This window comes from Polyodon spathula, chromosome 3 (genome assembly GCF_017654505.1).
Source record: "Polyodon spathula isolate WHYD16114869_AA chromosome 3, ASM1765450v1, whole genome shotgun sequence".
Classification (NCBI taxonomy): domain Eukaryota; kingdom Metazoa; phylum Chordata; class Actinopteri; order Acipenseriformes; family Polyodontidae; genus Polyodon; species Polyodon spathula.
The window spans coordinates 72,176,185-72,196,133 of NC_054536.1; the positions used below are offsets into that span (position 1 = coordinate 72,176,185).

General features: G+C 35.7%; 1 protein-coding gene across 10 annotated transcripts in view; it reads right to left on the minus strand.

Moving 5' to 3' along the window:
• The window catches only part of LOC121313375 (aspartyl/asparaginyl beta-hydroxylase-like), an 83,382-nt gene that overhangs the window by 58,247 nt on the left and 5,186 nt on the right, over positions 1-19,949 (minus strand). For 8 of the 10 annotated variants that reach the window (XM_041245830.1, XM_041245829.1, XM_041245828.1 and 5 more), the window contains exons 2-4: positions 12,061-12,213; positions 11,711-11,755; positions 10,745-10,813 (exon numbers count right to left, since the gene is read on the minus strand). In XM_041245830.1, coding sequence (XP_041101764.1) covers positions 10,745-10,813; positions 11,711-11,755; positions 12,061-12,213 — 267 coding nt within the window. Of the gene's footprint in view, positions 1-10,744; positions 10,814-11,710; positions 11,756-12,060; positions 12,214-15,303; positions 15,519-19,949 lie in introns of those variants that run through there. The other 2 variants (XM_041245821.1, XM_041245824.1) reach the window with 2 other exon arrangements.

The following is a 19,949-nucleotide window of genomic DNA, read 5'->3' on the forward strand; positions in this document are numbered from 1 at the left end:
CAAACTCTTAGGTTGAGTTTTCATATTGATTTAAAAATAAAATGTATGCAAGTAATGCACACACCCCCCTCAGACGAATAAGAATAATAATATGGGCGAGTCAGACAGGACTGAACATTTTGCTACTGTGATGTGTTGGATAAACTTTTGTAGACATTTGATGCAGGTTATTGATCATAATAGAGCATATGAACAGCAAGTTGAAGTAACTTGTTACAAATGTACAAGCAAAGTGAAATTGAGGCAGGCAGTTTTAAAGATACCAAGTAACTTCTGTTGTACTAAGCAATCACATGCCAGAATTGATGAATAAAAAGATAAGCTAAACCTCTGAAAAATGTGTGCTACTGAAAGTTAACAGCCTACCAAGCTCTATCACAGTTGTTTGTCCGGTTCTCTACTTAGAAAATCTCACGTGTGAAACATTTAAGACATCTTCACTAATGATTCCTCTGCAGAGCAAAACTATAGATTTATACAAAAACCAACAACTTTTTAAGTTACCAAAGAAAAATGACATCCATGAAAATCCTGCGTGTTTATTCAAGACCAGTACATGTACATTTTTCAATAGTTTGCACATATGCCTTTTTTTCTGAACCACATCTGCAAGAATTGTACATATCTGCATATTTAGCCCACAGCCCGATGCATTATACAGTATTTGTTCATCTTTAAACATTGTGGATAGTAAAGTAAAAGACCAGAGTGACCCTCATGTTTATAAATCAAGAAAGTTACAACTTGGATATACTGATAACTTACAAATCAATAGTGACAGGACTGTATGGGCAGAACTTACACTGTGTTCTAGTTCAAAATGAATTCAAAGCCATTAAACTACACTGTACAAACTACAAGTTTTACTTTTTTTTTTTTTAAATGAGCACATCATCTTTGCTTTAGTGGGACAGCGTCGATGAGAAGCAACTATCAAGGCACTACTGGGCATTATGCTTACATTATTAATATTATGCCAACCAGTTCCAGGACAGGCAGCGCATTTCTGAGTGTTGATTCTGTATTTGGTTCAATCTTCCAGACTCCATTCTCTATGCAGGTCAAGCAGTCTCATCTCCACTTGGTTCTCGTTTCCACTTTGCTTATGGTCACTTCATTTCTTATTTCCCTTCTTTTCATTTTCCTTGGGAGACTTTTTTCCCAGCAATTTAGGAGAATTTTTTGCAGATTTGTCGTCTTTGTTCTTGGCATCTTTTGAACTTTTGTCTACTTTTTCTTTTTTATTTGCGTCTTTAGTATTCGTGTTGGGTTTCTTAGTCACATCTTTAGAGCCTTTGTCAGATCTGTTTGTATCTTTAGACTTCTTAGCGGAAGGCTTCTCCTTCTCTCGAACCTTGTCCTTCTCTTGAGTCTTGTCCTTCACTTTCAGATTAGTCTTTTCTGTTCCAGCTTTCTCCTTGGTATTAGCTTTTTCCTTTTTTACTGCGGCCTCCTTCCTGGATTTTTCTGCCTTAACTGCTTCCTTTTTCTCTGCCTTCTCTGCTTTTGCCTTTTTCTCTAATTCTATCTTTGCCAGATTGAGCTTCACCTTCTTTTTTGCCGCCACTTTCTCTTTTACGAGCCTCAAGTGTTCTTTTAACACGTCCCTGAACTTTTTCCCAAAATCATTTCTTGGTGGAGGAGGAGCTGAAGGTTTAAAATGTAACCATTACAAGAATTTCAAGTTCATAATTATGAAATCACCAACATCACTGCAAACACTCAAACTGATTTACCCCAGCTGGGGAGCTATAAAATGTGTGATTATCATCAGCAAAACTTGGAAGCAAGAGATTAGAAGAAAAGTAAAAGCCAAGGTCACAGAGCAAATTTAATTCACCTTGAATAATTAAATTGGGTTTAATTTTTAGGGGAGATTACTTTTTTTAGTGATGTTAAATAATAATCTGGACAATTAGACAGTGAACAGATATTTCACAAATCTCCATCTAAAATGTTTTTTTAAAAGTGGTACAGTATATGAAAGGAGAGTCACTGGCAAAATAAGAAAATATTTAAAAACATCCAAATGTGCTAAAAAGGTCTGATGAAAAATCATATATAATATAGCAAAAGCCATTTGAGTAAAGCAAATAGTGTTAGAGAAAATAAACGGCACACAGTAATTGTTCTGAATCAGGCTTTATTAGTATTATTACACGTTGCATCACAATACAAAATGTATTCATATACATTGCTCCACCATGCCAAACCTGCTCAAAACGGCACTCCAAAGCATCTAGGTCTAAAGGCAAGCAAAGAGAATCTTTTACACCCTAATCAATTATTTTGCTCCCAAAGGCACACATTGCAGTTGCCCAAAATAATGAGTGAAGGCAAACAAACGCTTGTCCAATACGTAGAAGCTGATTGATCCCAGAAATTGATCTATTCACCTCTTACAGGCATATTTACCTTATTTATTTGGAAATAGCACATTATATAGTATATATGCAAGTTCCTATTTACAAAGCTTTAGCTCACATTTTATTTAAAAGGAGAAAAATCAAGAGCATTTTACGTTAACAATACCCTAATACAAGTTGGCTAAAAAGGTGGGGGTGGGGGTCCCCACTTTTTTTCTGACAGTGTCTGTGCACAGTGCCTCCCCATTTCCTTTCAACTTTACTGGTTGGCAAGTGTTACACTGAACGTGATTAGAATATACCAAGATGATGAATATCACTATTTTAATAATTATAATTTAGAATGTTTGTTTGTGTGTGTGTGTGTGTGTAATATATCTATCACACACAAACACACATACTGGCTTGCAAAAGTATTCAGAACCCCGACCAATTCTCTCACATTACTGAATTACAAATGGTACATTTAAATTTCGTTCTGTTCGATATTTTATTTTAAAACACTGAAACTCAGAATCAATTATTGTAAGGTGACATTGGTTTTACGTTGGGAAATATTTAAGAAAAAAAAAAAATATATATCTTGCTTGCATAAGTATTCAACCCCCACACATTAATATTTAGTAGAGCCAACTTTCGCTGCAATAACAGCTTTAAGTCTTTTGGGGTAAGTATGTACCAGCTTTGCACACAGTGTCGGAGTGATATTGGCCCATTCTTCTTGGCAGATTTGCTCCAGGTTGTTCAGGAGTTGGACGACGCTTGTGGACTGCAATTTTCAAATAGTGCCACAGATTCTCAATGGGATTGAGATCAGGACTTTGACTGGGCCACTGTAGGATATTCACCTTTTTGTTCTTGAGCCACTCCAATGTTGCTTTGGCCTTGTGCTTGGGATCATTGTCCTGCTGAAAGGTGAATTTCCTCCCAAGCTTCAGTTTTTTAGCAGACTGAAGCAGATTCTCTTGCAGTATTTTCCTGTATTTTGCTCCATCCATTCTTCCTTCAGTTGTAACAAGATGCCCAGTCCCTGCTGATGAGAAGCATCCCCACAGCATGATGCTGCCACCACCATACTTCACTGTAGGGATGGTGTGTCTTGAGGCATGGGCAGTGTTAGGTTTGCGCCACACATAGCACTTTGAGTTTTGGCCAAAAAGCTCTATCTTGGTCTCATCTGACCACAAAACCTTTTCCCACATCGCAGCTGGGTCACTCTCATGCTTTCTGGCAAACTCCAGACGTGCTTTCAGATGGTACTTTTTGAGTAACGGCTTCTTTCTTGCCACCCTCCCATACAGGCCAGTGTTAGCAGAGCTCTTGATATGGCTGACTGGTGCACCATTACTCCATTCTCAGCCACTGAACTCTGTAGCTCCTTCAAAGTGATTGTTGGCCTCTCTGTGGCTTCTCTCACAAGTCTCCTTGTTTGAGTGCTGAGTTTTGAGGGACGGCCTTTTCTTGGCAGTGCCTGGGTGGTGTGATGCAGCTTCCACTTTCTGATTATTGATCCAACTGTGCTCACTGGGATATCCAAACACTTGGATATTATTTTGTACCCTTTCCCTAATCTATGTATTACTTTATCTCTAACTTCTGTAGAATGCTCTTTGGTCTTCATTTTCCTTCAGATTCACAGCCTTACCAATGATCCTTCAACAGTGGGGTTTTTATCCAGAAAATGTGACAGCAACTTTAATGATTCACAGGTGGAGGCCAATGGTAAGGTAATTGTATTCTCCTTAGGGCAATTTCTTTCATTGGTGCAAACTTGGAGCTTCCATAGCACAGGAGTTGAATACTTATTCAAGCAAGATATTTCAGTTTTTTACTTTTCTTAAAAATATTTCCCAACATAAAACCAATGTCACCTTACAATAATTGATTCTGAGTTTCAGTGTTTAAAAATAAAATATCAAACAGAACAAAATTTCAGTGTACCATTTGTAATTCGGTAATATGAGAGAATTGGTCAGGGGTCTGAATACTTTTGCAAGCCACTGTATGTTTATATATATATATATATATATATATATATATATATATATATATATATATATATATATATATATATATATATAATTTTTTTTTTTTTTTTTTTTTTAAACGGAGTATTTTGCAACACTATACGATACTTCAGGCCTCCTTTAGAATATAATTGATAGGTTTCACGATATCAAACTTTAAAATTAATCAAAATAACACATCTGTACCATGCAAATCGTGCTTATAAAATTCAGTCCACAAAGACGTCACTACTTCCTTCAATACAGCTTAAAGCAATACAGCAAGTTACCTTTCGTTATGACTTTTTTCTGAGAAACTCCTTCAGGATTTTCATCTGGGGTTTTTAAAAGAAAGCTGGTTACAAACTACTAAATATGGTCATAATATCCAAGTACAAATCATTGTTGCTGTGGTTGGTTAACTTGAGTGAATTCTAGTCCTTTCCCAATGTGCAGAACCCAAAGGTGGACATTAACAGAGTACTGATAAACTGGCAACAACATGGACTTACTGAAATGAGTTGGTGTTCCACAACTTTACTGTAGATGCTGAATTAGGTTTACTTACTATAAGGGTTTTCTTTCTTTTGTTTTGGTTTTTACTTTGTAAATCCAAGTACTATTCAATTTTTCACGTGAAATCAAACAACTTTGCCTTACGCAGTTTTACAAAAAAAAATAAAAACAAAGTACAGGCCAGAATTAACGGTAAATCCCTGCAACCATTACAAATAATAATTAATGCAAATCATGCTTATAAAATTCAGTCCACACAGGCTTTGCAGTCACTTTTTCCATCAATACAGATTAAAAAAGCGATATAGCAAGTTACCTTTCATTTTCACTTTTCTCTTAGCAACTCCTTCTGGCTTCTCGTCTGGTGTTTAAGAGAAAGCAGGTTACAAACTAGTAAAACAGGGTCATAATATCTGAGTGTAAATAATTGTTGCTGCGGGTGGTTAACCTGAGTGAATTCTATTTATTCCCAATGTGCAGAACCCAAAGATGTGCAGATGAGCAGTGTATGGATAACTGGCAACAAAACAGTCTTACTGAAATCAATTGCTGTAGACAATGAATTAGGTTTTCTTTCTTCAGTTTTGGGTTTTACTTTGGAAATCCAAATACTATTCAATTTTTCATGTGAAATCAAACAATTTTGTCTCAGACGGTTTTACAAAAAAAAAAAAAAAAAAAAAAAACACACCTGAATTAATTGTGAATCCACTACAGCCATTACAATTAAAAATGTAACATGCACAAAATTGCTGGTAGTTGCATCTCCAATTTGCCTCAAACAAGTACCATAGTTGCCATGGTTCTTTTATAAAAAATAAAAAAATAAAATAAAGCCAGATACTTTGGTAGGGCATTTAATTTCAGGAAACAGCCTCATTAAATCATGGAAGGTCTATGTGTGTAAATGTAGAGTTTTTTTTTTTTTATATATATTTGTAAAAAGCATAGGGCCAAACAGTGATGCAACAGATACAACCAACATGTTTCCTATATTAAGAGGAAAATAGCAAAACACATTGATCTACATTGGAATGGACAAGTCTAACAATCCATGATTTTGCATTCTACATATTGACACAGTGTAACACTAAAATCACCACATCGGAAAGCCAAGAAGACAAAGTACTGTAATTGACTGGCTTTACAAGCACACATTGCCTCTCAAGATGCGAAAGGCAGATGCAAATATTCAAGTGTCCTTCCCTTTTGTACTGGAATTTGAGGAGAAAAAAAAGAAGATTCAAAACATGAAAATGAAGAAAACTATACAACTACCACTTGTCTAATTTAAAGACGTTGTGTTCAGTTGTCGATATACTGGATGACCAGCTAAGCTGTCAATATTATTCATGTGCTGTATTTTGCGTCACCATACTAGCATGCCAACTACAAATTCAGTAAACTTAGATTGTGTCTCATTTGAATAGCAGTCATTTTACAGTCTGAAGTATACTGAAAAAGTAGGCAGGAATGTGCATCCTATAACTAGTTTAACTAAAAGAATGATTATTCTTCAGTACGTGGCAAATTGCCACAGATGCTCTGTTGTACTTTTTTTGATGGTATAAATATTCGCCCGCACACCTTTCACCAATACACATCACTAGTAATCAGTCTTTAAATAATCTGATGTTGAAGGCCGCCACAGATATCTGGGGTTCAGGTTACAAATTTCCAACACCTTTTATACATTATAAAAGTGTCATGAATTGTAATTTCTGGGAATGACAAACCGGTTGGTGTCCATTTAGTGACCATTATTAGTGAATTTAGATCAAGCTCATGCTTGGCAAGCCCTACGCGTTGTACCATACTACCTCATACCATGCAATTGAGACAAGTCAAGCTGAATGGTTAAAACATCCATATGTTATGATTTTATGTTCACACAAGTCTTTTTTGTGATACTTTTTTGGGAAAACTCTAAATGTTTTCTTTTAATTTCTCTGAATACAGAAGATTGAAAGATGAATACTTGAACGTGTGTTCCACACTTGCAAGTTGAAAAATATTTTAGGAAAAAAAACTAAAAAAGCACACAAATTTAACTGCCAATATACTCTGTGGTAAGAAGACCAGCACTCGCTTCACAGCTTTAAAAAAGATGATTTATTTCTTTTTTTTATTATTATTTATTTATTTTTTTTAAATAAGCGGCAAACACGCAAGCACAGACGCGTAGCGGCTAGATGCCTTCCTCACCATGTGACAATATACTACAACTCACTGGTAAGCACCAATTAGCCTCACCAAAATTAAAGAATCTATTTTTGGTCCTGTATAAAAATACATAACAGGAAATATGAAAGCACTGCTAAGCATGTTTCATTTAAGCAGATGAACTGTATCTCTGCTAATTACATTCCAAGTGTATGTCAAAAGTCCTTGGTGTGTTATACTGAAAACAATATGTAACAACTGCTCAAGAGACTTATTTAATAGATTAATAGATATTAGTTTCAGTGTGTTAGCCCTGGGAAGTCCACAATACAGCTCTAAAATGGATATAGTACTACATGAAATGAAAAATAAATAAATAAACCATTTTATCAAAGTGTGGATAACAATAAGGTATAAATATCTGCCAACTAAAGGAATTTCAAAATAATCTAAAGTTTTTAAATTCATAATAAATACAGAAGGTGTACTAGACAATGCTGTTCTTTCAGGAATGCAATACAGAACTATAGGAGGTGGCTTTTCTGTTTACAGTATAGAGGACAAGCAAGATTAGAATATGTGAAACAAGGCCAACACACCATAGTTATATTTATTAGTCACATTCTACAGTTAGCATTTAATTATTATTTTTTTTGGGGGGGGGGATGCAGACAATAAATGCAAAGCAGTAAATACATAAGACACACACACGGATCACGCCAATGTATAAAATATTAATACTCCCTATTGCAAACACCACCGCCAGAAGTCCCCAGGGGATGGTACAGTAGAATTGACTCTGTTCTCCTTATAACTTAACATTAGTTTCCTTGACAGCAGTTATCAGATTTTTACTCCTTGAAGACAACAGGGGCTTGTTCACGAAGCTAAGAAAGCCAACTAGGTCTTCTGGAAGTTTGTGGGTTTTGTTTTTTTTTAGTTTTGTTTAGAACAGGGAGGGTGTTGGGGCAGTTTACTATTGGTTTTGTAAATCTAAAATCACGCAAGTCTTTTTTCCCTGAACCCCTGTGTTCTGTGACGTACCACCAACATCCTCAGCAGCTTCACTCTCTTCATCTTCTAGTATTTCAAAAGGAGTCATTACATCATAGAGAAAGGTGAGGAAGCCATAAAACCAATCGGAGCCCTCCTCTGCTAAAATATTAAGGATTTCCTCAAAGGAATCTAAATTCACATTACTGTCATCTTTGCTCAGGCCTACATCAAAATAAAAAGGAAAGAGAAAAAGGAAAGTGGTAATACAGGAAAGGGGATACAGCACAAAGTTCTAAGCCAGATATCAAAGTTAGCAAAAGAAAAAGTATAAACAGATGACAATACACTGCAGTGCACTTAACAAAGAACACCATGCCAAGTTCTCAATCAACAGAACTTTCGATCACTTACATGCTTGTTTGCTTCTTTTTTTTTTCTGAACTGCAGACCCCTGATTATTTGGTAGGTAAATCTAAACTCTGCTAGCTACAAGCCCATAATTCAGGACAATGTAGGGCAGGGCATTTTCACATATCTCACACCAGGGTATTGCAGTGCAACAGTAGAATTGTCTGCTTCCCATTGAAAATTATAAAGTGTATTGCTTTGTGCTGGATATAGTTATACAGTGTGCAACTACGGTAGTTTTCAGAGTATAACGCAGTTACTTACATATTACTGAGGATGATAAAGGGGTGTGTGAAATACATCGAAGCATGTTCTGTTTTTCAAATCAGGCATGCACAATAAACTCTGGAGTGCATGAATGTGTTGCCTGCATAGTTCTAGTGCGAGGTGTGTATGATGCCAGAGCACAGCTGAGATGAAAGCAGAAGACGCCACTCAAACTTCAATATTGAAATATACAGGCTTCCTGGAAAGTGTGCGAGAACTGATGGTAGTAAAAACACAAAATTGCATTACTATTTTCATTACAGTATACATAGCAAAAAAAAAATGCTTAATGCTGTTTTAGTTTGTAAATGTTAGAAGCTACTACTAGTGAAAAAAAAGTTCATATAAAATAAATCAACTATATTTTACATTGTCAAAGTTTATTTCATTTCACAATTTGGTTATGTCCATATGAAAATGCACAGCTGATTAGCTAGCCTAAACAAAAAACAATATCACAAGTTAAAGAAAATAGTTTAATAGTTACTTAAAAAATGATTACAAATAATTGTGATTTAACGTTTGATTACATAACCTCAATGTAAAATCCCATATTTTGGGAGATCTTTAACACTGTTTTTATTTTATTTACAAGAAATGTTTGAAAAGTCTTTGCGAACAGCTATGCAATATAAAAAAGGATTATCTTTTAAACACATATAATAATTGTAAAATTCAACAAGCTTGTGTTTTGAATTGGGCAACATAATAATTGTATTATTTTGCCCAAATATTTATATTTCACTCCTTTTCATATGTGATAAAAAAAAAAAATACATCATAAACCTCTATTTAACCATTTTTCATGAAATACGAATTAAAATTGAAAAAACCTTACTATTACTTTCAAAAGGGAAGTTTTTAAAACTTTTCAAACATACTTCACAAAACAAAATAAAAAAAATCTAAAATGCTCCATAGTGTGTTGCAGAATTTGAACTTGATCAGCTTTTTCCTGCTATAAGGCAGAAGTAGTAGCCTTCTGTATGCAGCTTGTTGCTATGTGAAGTATCCAGAGGAATAAAAGTGTGTTAAGAACTGATACCGGGATCACTAAAACAGTGCGGGTTATCTATAGGAGCGTGTAATACAACAAACTCACTATAGGAATGAGAAGAAGTGCACGGAATGCATCAGAGCGTCTTGTACACTGGTGTGCAGCTATATCCGAACATGATGGTACGTATTTGAAAGTTTAAGATTAAGAACATTCACTGGATTCAGAAAGTATGATCTCATGAGTTTAAGGGGGTGGGGGGTGGGGGTATAAAGTTGTGCTGTCTTTTGTAGACAATTTGAAGAAACCAACAGCGTAAAACTGTTTTGATTAACTAACTTTATTACGGACATCTAAAAGAGACTTAAAGCACAAGTTTACGAATCGGAGCCAATGGACTTCCTGTATCATGGTGTTCACACTAAAATGCAATCTTCACCAGTTTAATGAAGTAAAATAAAACTTAGGATAGTTACAAAACAAGTAAACTACTCGGTTATTTTAACAACTCAAAAGTAGGGCCAAATTGTTTGATGCTGTAACATTTCAGTAAAACTTTATCTTCATTTCACAGAAATTAGTACCAATTGCACCGTAGTGTAAAAGATCATGATAAAGCTGGCCCAATGCCATTAAAATAATTATTAAAAAAAAAAAAAACCTTCATAATGACACTTAATTAAAAATAAATATACAAAACACCACATGAACTTGCATGCTGTCAGTTTAACTATTTTTAGTTACTTTAAACTGGAATTCAAATTTAGACTTTACTCATGCACATCCAAAACAAGAAAAAGCAACAAACTAGGTGGGCTAAATGCAATGCACACACATATATATATATATATATATATATATATATATATATATATATATACACACACACACGTTTTATTTATTTATTTTTAATGCAGAAGTAAACCAAAGTCATTCATGCTGAAAAGAATAAAAAAATAACACTTGGGAAAACTAATTTCACCCACTTTATCATATGCAAGAAAAGGTCAAAACGAAGCACTTGCCTAGCAATACTTTGGCATCCTCCACATCAAAGTCACCATCCCCATCAGCATCATAAACTCCAAGTTTACCTAATAAAAAGGAAAGAAATATATAGTAAGGTTATAGTAAAGGGTGTACTATTCAGTCAGTTTTCCCCAGTCTCAACCTTTTAAAGAGTGAACCATTATTGATCATACAGGTAACCTGAATACTGTACAGGTGTCACACAAACCATCTGTCAACAACTGTATATGAGAAGGTATTTTATTTTTTCTTCTTTTAATATGTTGGGACTATTCACATTCACAAAAATCATGCTCCAAGGCAGAGTTCATAGTGTACTGTACACTGTTTATTGCTATATGAAGTATGCAGGGGAATGTGGTGTTAAGAACCAACAACTGGGTCGCTAGATCAGTGCATGTTAAATCGAAGGAGTATTTAACACAACAAACTCATTACAGGTATGATAAAGTGTGTGGAATGCATCAAAGCCCATCTGTGCGAGACTGTATCTGAAAATGACGGTGCATATTTAAAAGGTTAATATTTTAAGACTATTCAGTGGGCTCCATTCAGAAAGCTTGATCTCATGAGTTTAGGCCAGGTTATAAAGGTTTTGTTCGCTGGTAGCTTTTGTAGACTGTTAAAAGAAACCAACAACAGTGCTTTTTCATTATCTTTTTAATTATTTTGTTTTCTTTGAAAAAATGTGATCCTTTGGTTTGAGAGCTATAATTATGGTTGTGGTCAACTACAGTGCAGCCTCCATCAGCTGGCTTATTGTAGAGGTTGAAGTGCACACTAACAACAAAACAAAGGCAACTCCAGCAGAATTCTTTTACACAAACAAAAATAAAAAAATGTCTCCTGCAGACCCCCGAAGTTGTGTTGAAGTTACAAAGAGCGAAAGAAAAGGTCAAGTGCTGAAGAACAAAATTGAAGAAATGTTTAGTTATGGTATTCATCTGTAATGTATAGCCTACCTTGTAATACCTCTGATATGTTATAATGGAAGTCCTTTGCTCTGGCTGCATGCACAATAATAAAACAATAAAAACACAAGATATTACAGGTTAGTAACACAGCAAACAACAACAACAACATTAGTAGCAAAAAGTTCTACAAAACAATCCTTTATCACCAGGAACACCTAAAAATAAAAACATGACTTGTTAAGGTATTTGACTAAATAGGAAATTTATATTGCAACATATTATTTACAGAAACACTGAATGCACAAGACATCTTTCATGTTGCACAATGGTAAAAACAGCCATATTTTATCCAACATATAAATACACAATTTTGAAGCTTTTTTTTTTTAAATACTTACCTAGGACATCTTCATAATCTACCAGGTCAAACCAAACAACTGCAACTGAGGTCCACACTCCCAATAATGTGATTACCATAAACCACGTGAAGAATGAGCTCCCCATCAGGCCTTCCCCTTTCTTCCCATTCTTGCTTCCTACGTGCTTCCCATCTAAAAAAGTGAAAACATTAGAATTTTTTTTTTCTTCAAACTAGAGAGAGTATGCTGAATGTTTTTTTTGTTTGTTTGTTTTTTTTAAGTCTAAGTGTATTTTCACTTTGACACATTCAGTGGATTTTGCAGATGCACTTATTTTTTTTAAATCAACAATCTGCTATCGTGGCCTCAGCAATTGTAGATTATGTACAGCACTATACACAACAATAACTGAGTAATTGTTTTTAAAGTCTATCCTTCCCAAACCAACTGAGTTATATGTAAGACTAAGCAAAGGGTGTGACATGGATGCCAGATGCCCAGACCCCTTCCGCATCACAGGCAAAGGAAGATACTGTATCCAGATATGCCACTGTAATACTGAAATTTGAAAGCTTTCTGCATACCAGTTACAAAAATTTAATCTTAAATCTCAAGAGTTGCTCATCACTGAGTCGTTTAAAAACAAATTTATTACCACACCAAGAGCACAAAATGAACAACTAGGCTATACTTCATTCTTTCAACTGCCAAGTGGCATACTTTGTGTATAAACAGAAGGCTGCCTTTACTCAACTTCCATCGCCATGTAGTTTATCTATCTATCTATCTATCTAAGTCTAGTTAACACAAAACTGGAAAAACACGAATGGTTATATGCATCCCAGTGCCGCATATTGGAATTAGCTAAGAATTAAATCTTTGTTCCCTGCAGTGTAACGGGTTGACCACTAGATGTCATGAGTTTCCGCATATATGCACAAGGACCAAACAAAGTATTGTTTAGTTAGTGCTCCAACTGAAAGCTAGGTTTATTTTGTTTTAGGAGTGGTTGTTTCCCCAACGCACTGTAAAAAAATAAAAATAAAACCATCACCAATTTTAAACTGTAAATCAAGACTCCAGCCTGATCATTTACATTGACCTCTGCCACATTACAATTAGCAAAAGCACCTCTGCAAGTCAGCTCAACACTGAGCTCAATCACTGAGGACAATACATCAAAACAATTAAAACAAGTCCTTGTGGGTAAGCAACTTGTTATATGACCATGATTGTTTACTCAAGGCTGCAGAATCCTATTTTACTACAGTATACTTGAGACACAATAGTCTCATGAGGGTGCCTACTTTAACTTACATGTAATGGCCTTTGAATTAAAATTATATTACATTAGAGTATTTTACTGTCAGGACTACAACTAAGCATCTGTGGCTTACTTATTTTCTGTTGCAATGCAAATCTCACAGTTTGTCATTTAGCTGAGATGCAAAGCTCTGCAACCCCCCCCCCCCACCCTATTCTCACCACGAAGCAATCCCACTCCCTCTACATGCATATCACACAATAACATTGCTGTATATGGTATAACTTCATTGAAACAAATCTTCACTAACAGAACACAAAAAAAAAAAACATACCTGCACAATGCATCAGCGCAGTCACGTTTGATTACAAACAATGCAGCATTTCCTGCATCACTGCACGATCCACACTGCTCACGTGCCTAATCACGCGAGATGTGAAAATTCACAAACAGCTTTATTGGTTTACATGTCATTGCACGCGATACAGTATCATATTACATGTAATCAGTTTGCCACAAAATTATTCTTATAAGCAGATTGCTTGATTCTTACAAGTGGATTATTTTATATTGGCTAGTATACAAGTGATTTTGTCCCAGTGGTTTTGATCACTATGTGGTTGACTCTTAGATCAGAATTGTTATAAATAGTGCACTGTAGCACATTCTGAGGAAGATGCTAGGAGGCAGTTAAATAAAAAAAAATTAACATTGCATAGTGTATTGCAAAAGAAGAAATACGGCTTACAAAATCTGGTCCACTAATTTTGCTGCATAAAAAAAAAAAAAACATCAACCCAGCATACCTTAGTGACGTGCAATGTGCAGAAATGATCGGTCAAAACGCTGACGGAATTAAAAATCAACTAGCAGCCAAAGCGAGTTCCACTCATTACCTGGCAATTTTATGTCATGTAAAAGGAGGAAAACATTTGGAGATGTTCAGCAGCATAGAAATTATGATTCTACTTGATATATGATTTTGTTGATACAAAAGTATTAAACTGCTCAAGAAAAAAAAAAAGATTTTAGATATTCAAAACATTTGAGCAATTTTTTAATTTTATTTTTTTTTGTGTGCCCCTAAATTTCTTCACGTACACCTAAAAGAAAAGTTTGGTGTAGAGCCCTGTCTAAATTATATAATTAGAAGGCCTAAGACTCCATTTATAGCTGAAACTGGCAGGATCTACAGTAATTTTAAGACGAAGAACAAAGTAACCGAGAAAAACAAAGAAAAGAAGATCCACAAAGAACGAATTAATGGTACTGTAGCACATAGGCCTACCTGAATTCTAAAAATGACTCCAACTAAATCGTCCACATATGTAAATCAAATTAAGTCACAGAAATAAAAAACACATTCAATCTTTGTACGCACATACAGAAGTGCCATTTATTCTCAATGTCTTGTTAACTTTCAAAGTTTATTAATGTCTTCTGTGCAGACCTCACTGACTGTACACTCCCTTTGCTAGCAACTATTTACTTTGAAAGCCAAAAAGGCATGCTATTGCTATACTTGCAGCAGCTGGAGATCTCCAAGTTGTGAGGGAGTAAAAGAGAATACAAAATGCAAACAACATGGTCAGATTCATTAAGGTACAATACAATACATTCTTAAATACAGTTCCATAACGTATATGTAAACTATTTTACAAGCCACACAATGTATCTGTAACAAACTTTGTGTACGCAGCACACAAACCCAGCCCTAACTTATACAGCAGGTCTGTGTGGTTACGTATACAGCAAGCCGTGCAAACGCATCTTTTAGACCACATTTAAAATAAGAGAGCCAGGTCAGCACAAATGGGGACACAAACTATAATAACCTTGTTCATTGACCTTGTCAGCTCTTCACAAATACAGCTAAACAATCATCAGTAGAATTTTAAAAAGTACATGCATTTAGTCATGATAAACAGTACATGCATTTAGCAATTGCTCATAATAAATGACAATTACTCTACAGACGTTCCTTTACAGTTGTTTATAAAATCACTTAATTATTCTACCTGTATCTTCTGCTGTATCACTAGACTCCCCCATCCATGCAGAAATCTCAGAGAGATATCCTCAAATGTAACCGTAAGAGACAGAAAAGCAAAAAAATGCCCTGGTTGCTGCCACGCAGACCGAGCAAGCGTCTGCAATAGACAGTTTTGCAAAGCTAACTCAGCTAGAACCTGAAACGGGAGCTGCTTACTGAACGGGGTATTTTTAGAGCAGCCCTCTTTACCAGCCAAACAAATTTAGGCACTCATATGGAAAGACTCTGTACCTTCCCTCCCCTCCCCTCCCCTCCCCAAACAAGTCAGTTTGCTATCCCAAATCCAGACAGGACAGACAGTGTGACCTAAATGCAAAAACAGTCTCTCTTAATCTCTCTGCAGATAGTACATCACAGAATGGAAACAAAAGAAATCCCAAGTGACAGATAATGGGTTACTTTTATAGGCTGGTACGCCTCAGTGCTCTAGTTCAGACTGTTTTTATCTACTCGACACAGCAAGGCGAAGAACACAAAATCCTGACTGTGAGGCTCCACTGTGTAATGCTAGTAAAAACTGGCTCTTCCCCAAAACTACAGTAGTTTGCCTGTGTCACCAAGATTTTCTTCAACCATGTATGGGCAGTTCTGTAAAGTTCCTCTTGCTATCTATGGCCAATTGACTACAGTATACAGAAGCACATCTTCTTAGACTTTTTTAAATACCTTAACGAACTGTAATGCTGCACAATTCAGTAATTTATATAACTTAAGTTATATTAAGTTTTAAATGACAAATAATCTTCATCCTTAACTGAGAAGTATTAGGTCTGTTTTTAAAACTTATTTCTAGAAATCCCTTCCCCAAAAGAAATTTGGGAATCCAACACAAATCTTTATATTTTGTATGCCTTATCCCTGTTTTTTCTTTCAGTACATGAAAGCAAGAGGATACAGTACAGATGTCACAAAATACACCACAATTCAGGCTCACAAACTACACTCCTGGTAATGTTTATATTACAGTAAACAGACCTTGAAGTTGCATACACACACAAACAATGCAAAGTGTTCTAAGGCTGTTGCTAATAAATAAATACATACATACACAAATTGCATTTCCAATTCTATCTTAAACACATTTTTAAACATGATTCACACTGTAACCTGTGTGACATATTTGTGCTACAAGGTAGGCCAAACTCTTTACATGCAAAATTCTCAGCAGGCTTCATGCAAAAACAAGGTTTTAAAAAACCTATAAAACCCAAGCGGTACTGCATTAGTGGTCACAGCAAAGTCATGGATTTACCAGTTAAAAAGTCCTCACCAGAAACGCAATGTTCGTGTTGCAACTTGTGCTAGGGAAATGCACAGGTTTGTGCTGCAAGGAATAATTCAGTTAAGAGTTATTAGACAGGTATTGCATTTAAAAAGTAAGTCAGTCATCCACATAACAACAATTGACCACTAAAACTTTAATACTGAAATATACAGGCTTCCTGAAAAGCATGTACAAGCTGCTTGTCGTGGATCACAGTAAATCAATGAGACCCTATAAGAAATACTGCAACCGATGTCATGGAATTAGGAAATGCATTTTTGCATAATGTTTTGCTAATAGTACAGTACCATATTGCAATTGATTTCCTGTGCATCATACCAGTAACAATAGTAAAATGTGGTTTACGAAGTTTGCTAAATAAAATGCATCAACTAGAATATATTTCACGGTATACTGTATACACAAAGTCAGTTGTAAATAAAATACATAAATGTAACAAATGCAAGATTTGTAAAATGTTACACAGAAAAAATAACTTAAGAAAAACCACACATCCCATTTCCAAAGAAATTTCTTTGGATGCAGTGGATTGTGGGACACTAGAAGACTAATGCCATTTCTTTGTTTATCATCAATTATTCAGTCAAGGCCCCAGCCACATTCCTCACATGGATTCTGGCAGGGAAGTTGCATTTTATCTGAAGCTGTGTAGGGAGAGAAGACGTAAGGGAGGGAACCACTGCATTAAACCTTCCCTGAATATTCATGTCAAAAGACAAGTTTATTTTAAAACTGAATATTTTTCAAACCTAGTGTCCCATGGTACGTTTCAGACTTTGAGCGTGATCTGCTTTTTCAACTCGCTAAGGCAGAGTTGCTGTTTCATTTTAATATAGCAATCAAAATGACAGCTTCAGGAGTTCTAGGTATATATGTATGTTTGGTAATTCTAGTGTTACTAGTATTATACAGGTATTGTTGAGTAGTTCAAGTCACATGACCCCAATTTGGCAGTCATATTAGGTCATTATCATAAATGTATTCCAGGGTCTGTTCATTTGAGACAAATCAAAACTGATGACTAGCTGAAGTCTGTCTCAGTAGTCTGGTGAGAGAGTGCTTAAAAAAAAGTGTAGAGATTAGTGTTCTACGAAACCTCATTCCATTACATGTTAAATGGCTACAATTTTTTTTTTTTTTGCAAGTACATAAAAGGCTGATACACAGTTAATAATGCTACAGCATGGTGGGATGCTTGCTGTTTATTTTATATATATATATATAATTACATACATACAGTGGCTCAAAGTGAAAAAAAATCTACAAATTGTTCTAAATTAACTAAAAAACAGAAAATAATTGCATAAGTATTCACCCCCTTTGCTATGACACACCTAAATAAGCTCTGGTGCAAACAATTGTCTTTAGAAGTCACATAATTAGTTGAATGGAGTCCATCTGTGTGCAATTAAGGCGTTTCACGTTATTTCAGGTTTATTTTTTTGGTTTAATAGTAATAATACTGCAGTAGTGAAGTCAAAATGTGTTTACTTTAACTAACCAAACTTAGTTCTTACCTTTTAATTCTGACTTCCTCACTTGTGTTTTCCCATAATTTATTCCGCAGGACAGCTAAGCCGTTTACCTGACAAATAAACCTACAGCTTTTACAAAAACAAACACAGCACAGTACTTACAAATGATTGCTCGGACACAGAGCACCCCTTTCTGTTTCCTTCTACTCAGTCTTGAGTAGACTGGTAGATGACTATTTATACCTGCCAGTTGGCTATAATTTACAGCAATTGTCAACTGGCAATAATAACTAACAAATAAACAAATAATCAAATTAGGGCTTTTCAGACCATGACCTACAGGGAAGGTGTAGTCCTGTGTCACCAAAAAGGTGTCAAGCACAGGTCTCTAGTCGAAAACCTTTCAATGATCGAGTGAGACTGAATTAAGCCGTTTGAGATACAAACAAAGAAGACATTTGCAGAGCTTTTTGAGAGGTTATAGTAATAAAATAATAACTTGGATCGCATTATTAAGGAGTTTGGTGATAAAACGAGTGATCAGGAGAGGACTTATCAGTATGCACGACTGTGAAGAGGTATGTGATACAGCGAACAAGGGGTGGGGCTGGGCTGCAGATGCAGTACTGAGTGTCCTTTGCTATGCAGTGCCTTTTAAACCCATTTAACTCTGAAAAATATATTTTAAACAGCGCGCCTAAAATAAACGGAGTATGTTAAAATAAATTGGACCTGACGCGCCTGACAAGCTCTGAATGGACCGCTAAGGGTTAAAACTTGGATCTCCTGCAAAATATATGTGCGTGGATAAAAATGCCCTAGGTCTGCAAAAAAATACATTGGGAGAAAAAGGACATTGTTACCTTACTTTGCTGACTTGTTTCTCTTCCTGTATAACAGGTATTTAAGTTTTGTTCTACATTTCACCCGAGTGTTGGGAACTACAAATTAAAAGTGAAATGGTGTTTTTGGCCGATTTACTTTTGCTGCACCAATACCCTGAAAACATGTAAACTATCATTGCTGTATAGAGAGTAGAGCTTTGCTGCTAACTTGGCGCGAGGAACTACCATTCCTCTCAATACAAACTTACTACCACAGATTATGTGAAATATAAGGCTTTGACACTGCCAGCAACAGATTAATAACATAACTAGCAAGAAAGGATCCTGGAAAGCAAAAAGTCACATGACCCCAATATGGCATCCATTTTAGATCACAGGTTAAAGAGAAGGTTACAGTGTTTTATGGAAAATATACTGCACTAGTCAGCACTCGCATATCTTACTCTAAAATTTTGACTTCAGTGACGGTTAAATGAGTTCGATGCATTTCTGATTATTTCATTTTGGCCCTTTCCAATATGTTTTTTCAAGGAATATAATGTCAAAAATACATAGCTGAAAGGTCTTAAGAGTTTTAAAAGAAGTAGGCTTCCATTCATGACAGGGTCTTGATCTGGTGGTCCTCCATCCACACCTTGATTGTCCTGCTGGAAAAACCAATCCTCAGAGTTGGGGAACATTGTCAGAGCAGAAGGAAGCAAGTTTTCTTCCATGAATCAAGCCAAGTACAAGGCTGTCCTGGAAGAAAACTTGCTTCCTTCTGCTCTGACAATGTTCCCCAACTCTGAGGATTGGTTTTTCCAGGACAATGCTCCATGCCACACAGCCAGGTCAATCAAGGTGTGGATGGAGGACCACCAGATCAAGATCCTGTCATGGCCAGCCCAATCTCCAGACCTGAACCCCATTGAAAACCTCTGGAATGTGATCAAGAGGAAGATGGATGGTCACAAGCCATCAAACAAAGCCGAGCTGCTTGAATTTTTGCGCCAGGAGTGGCATAAAG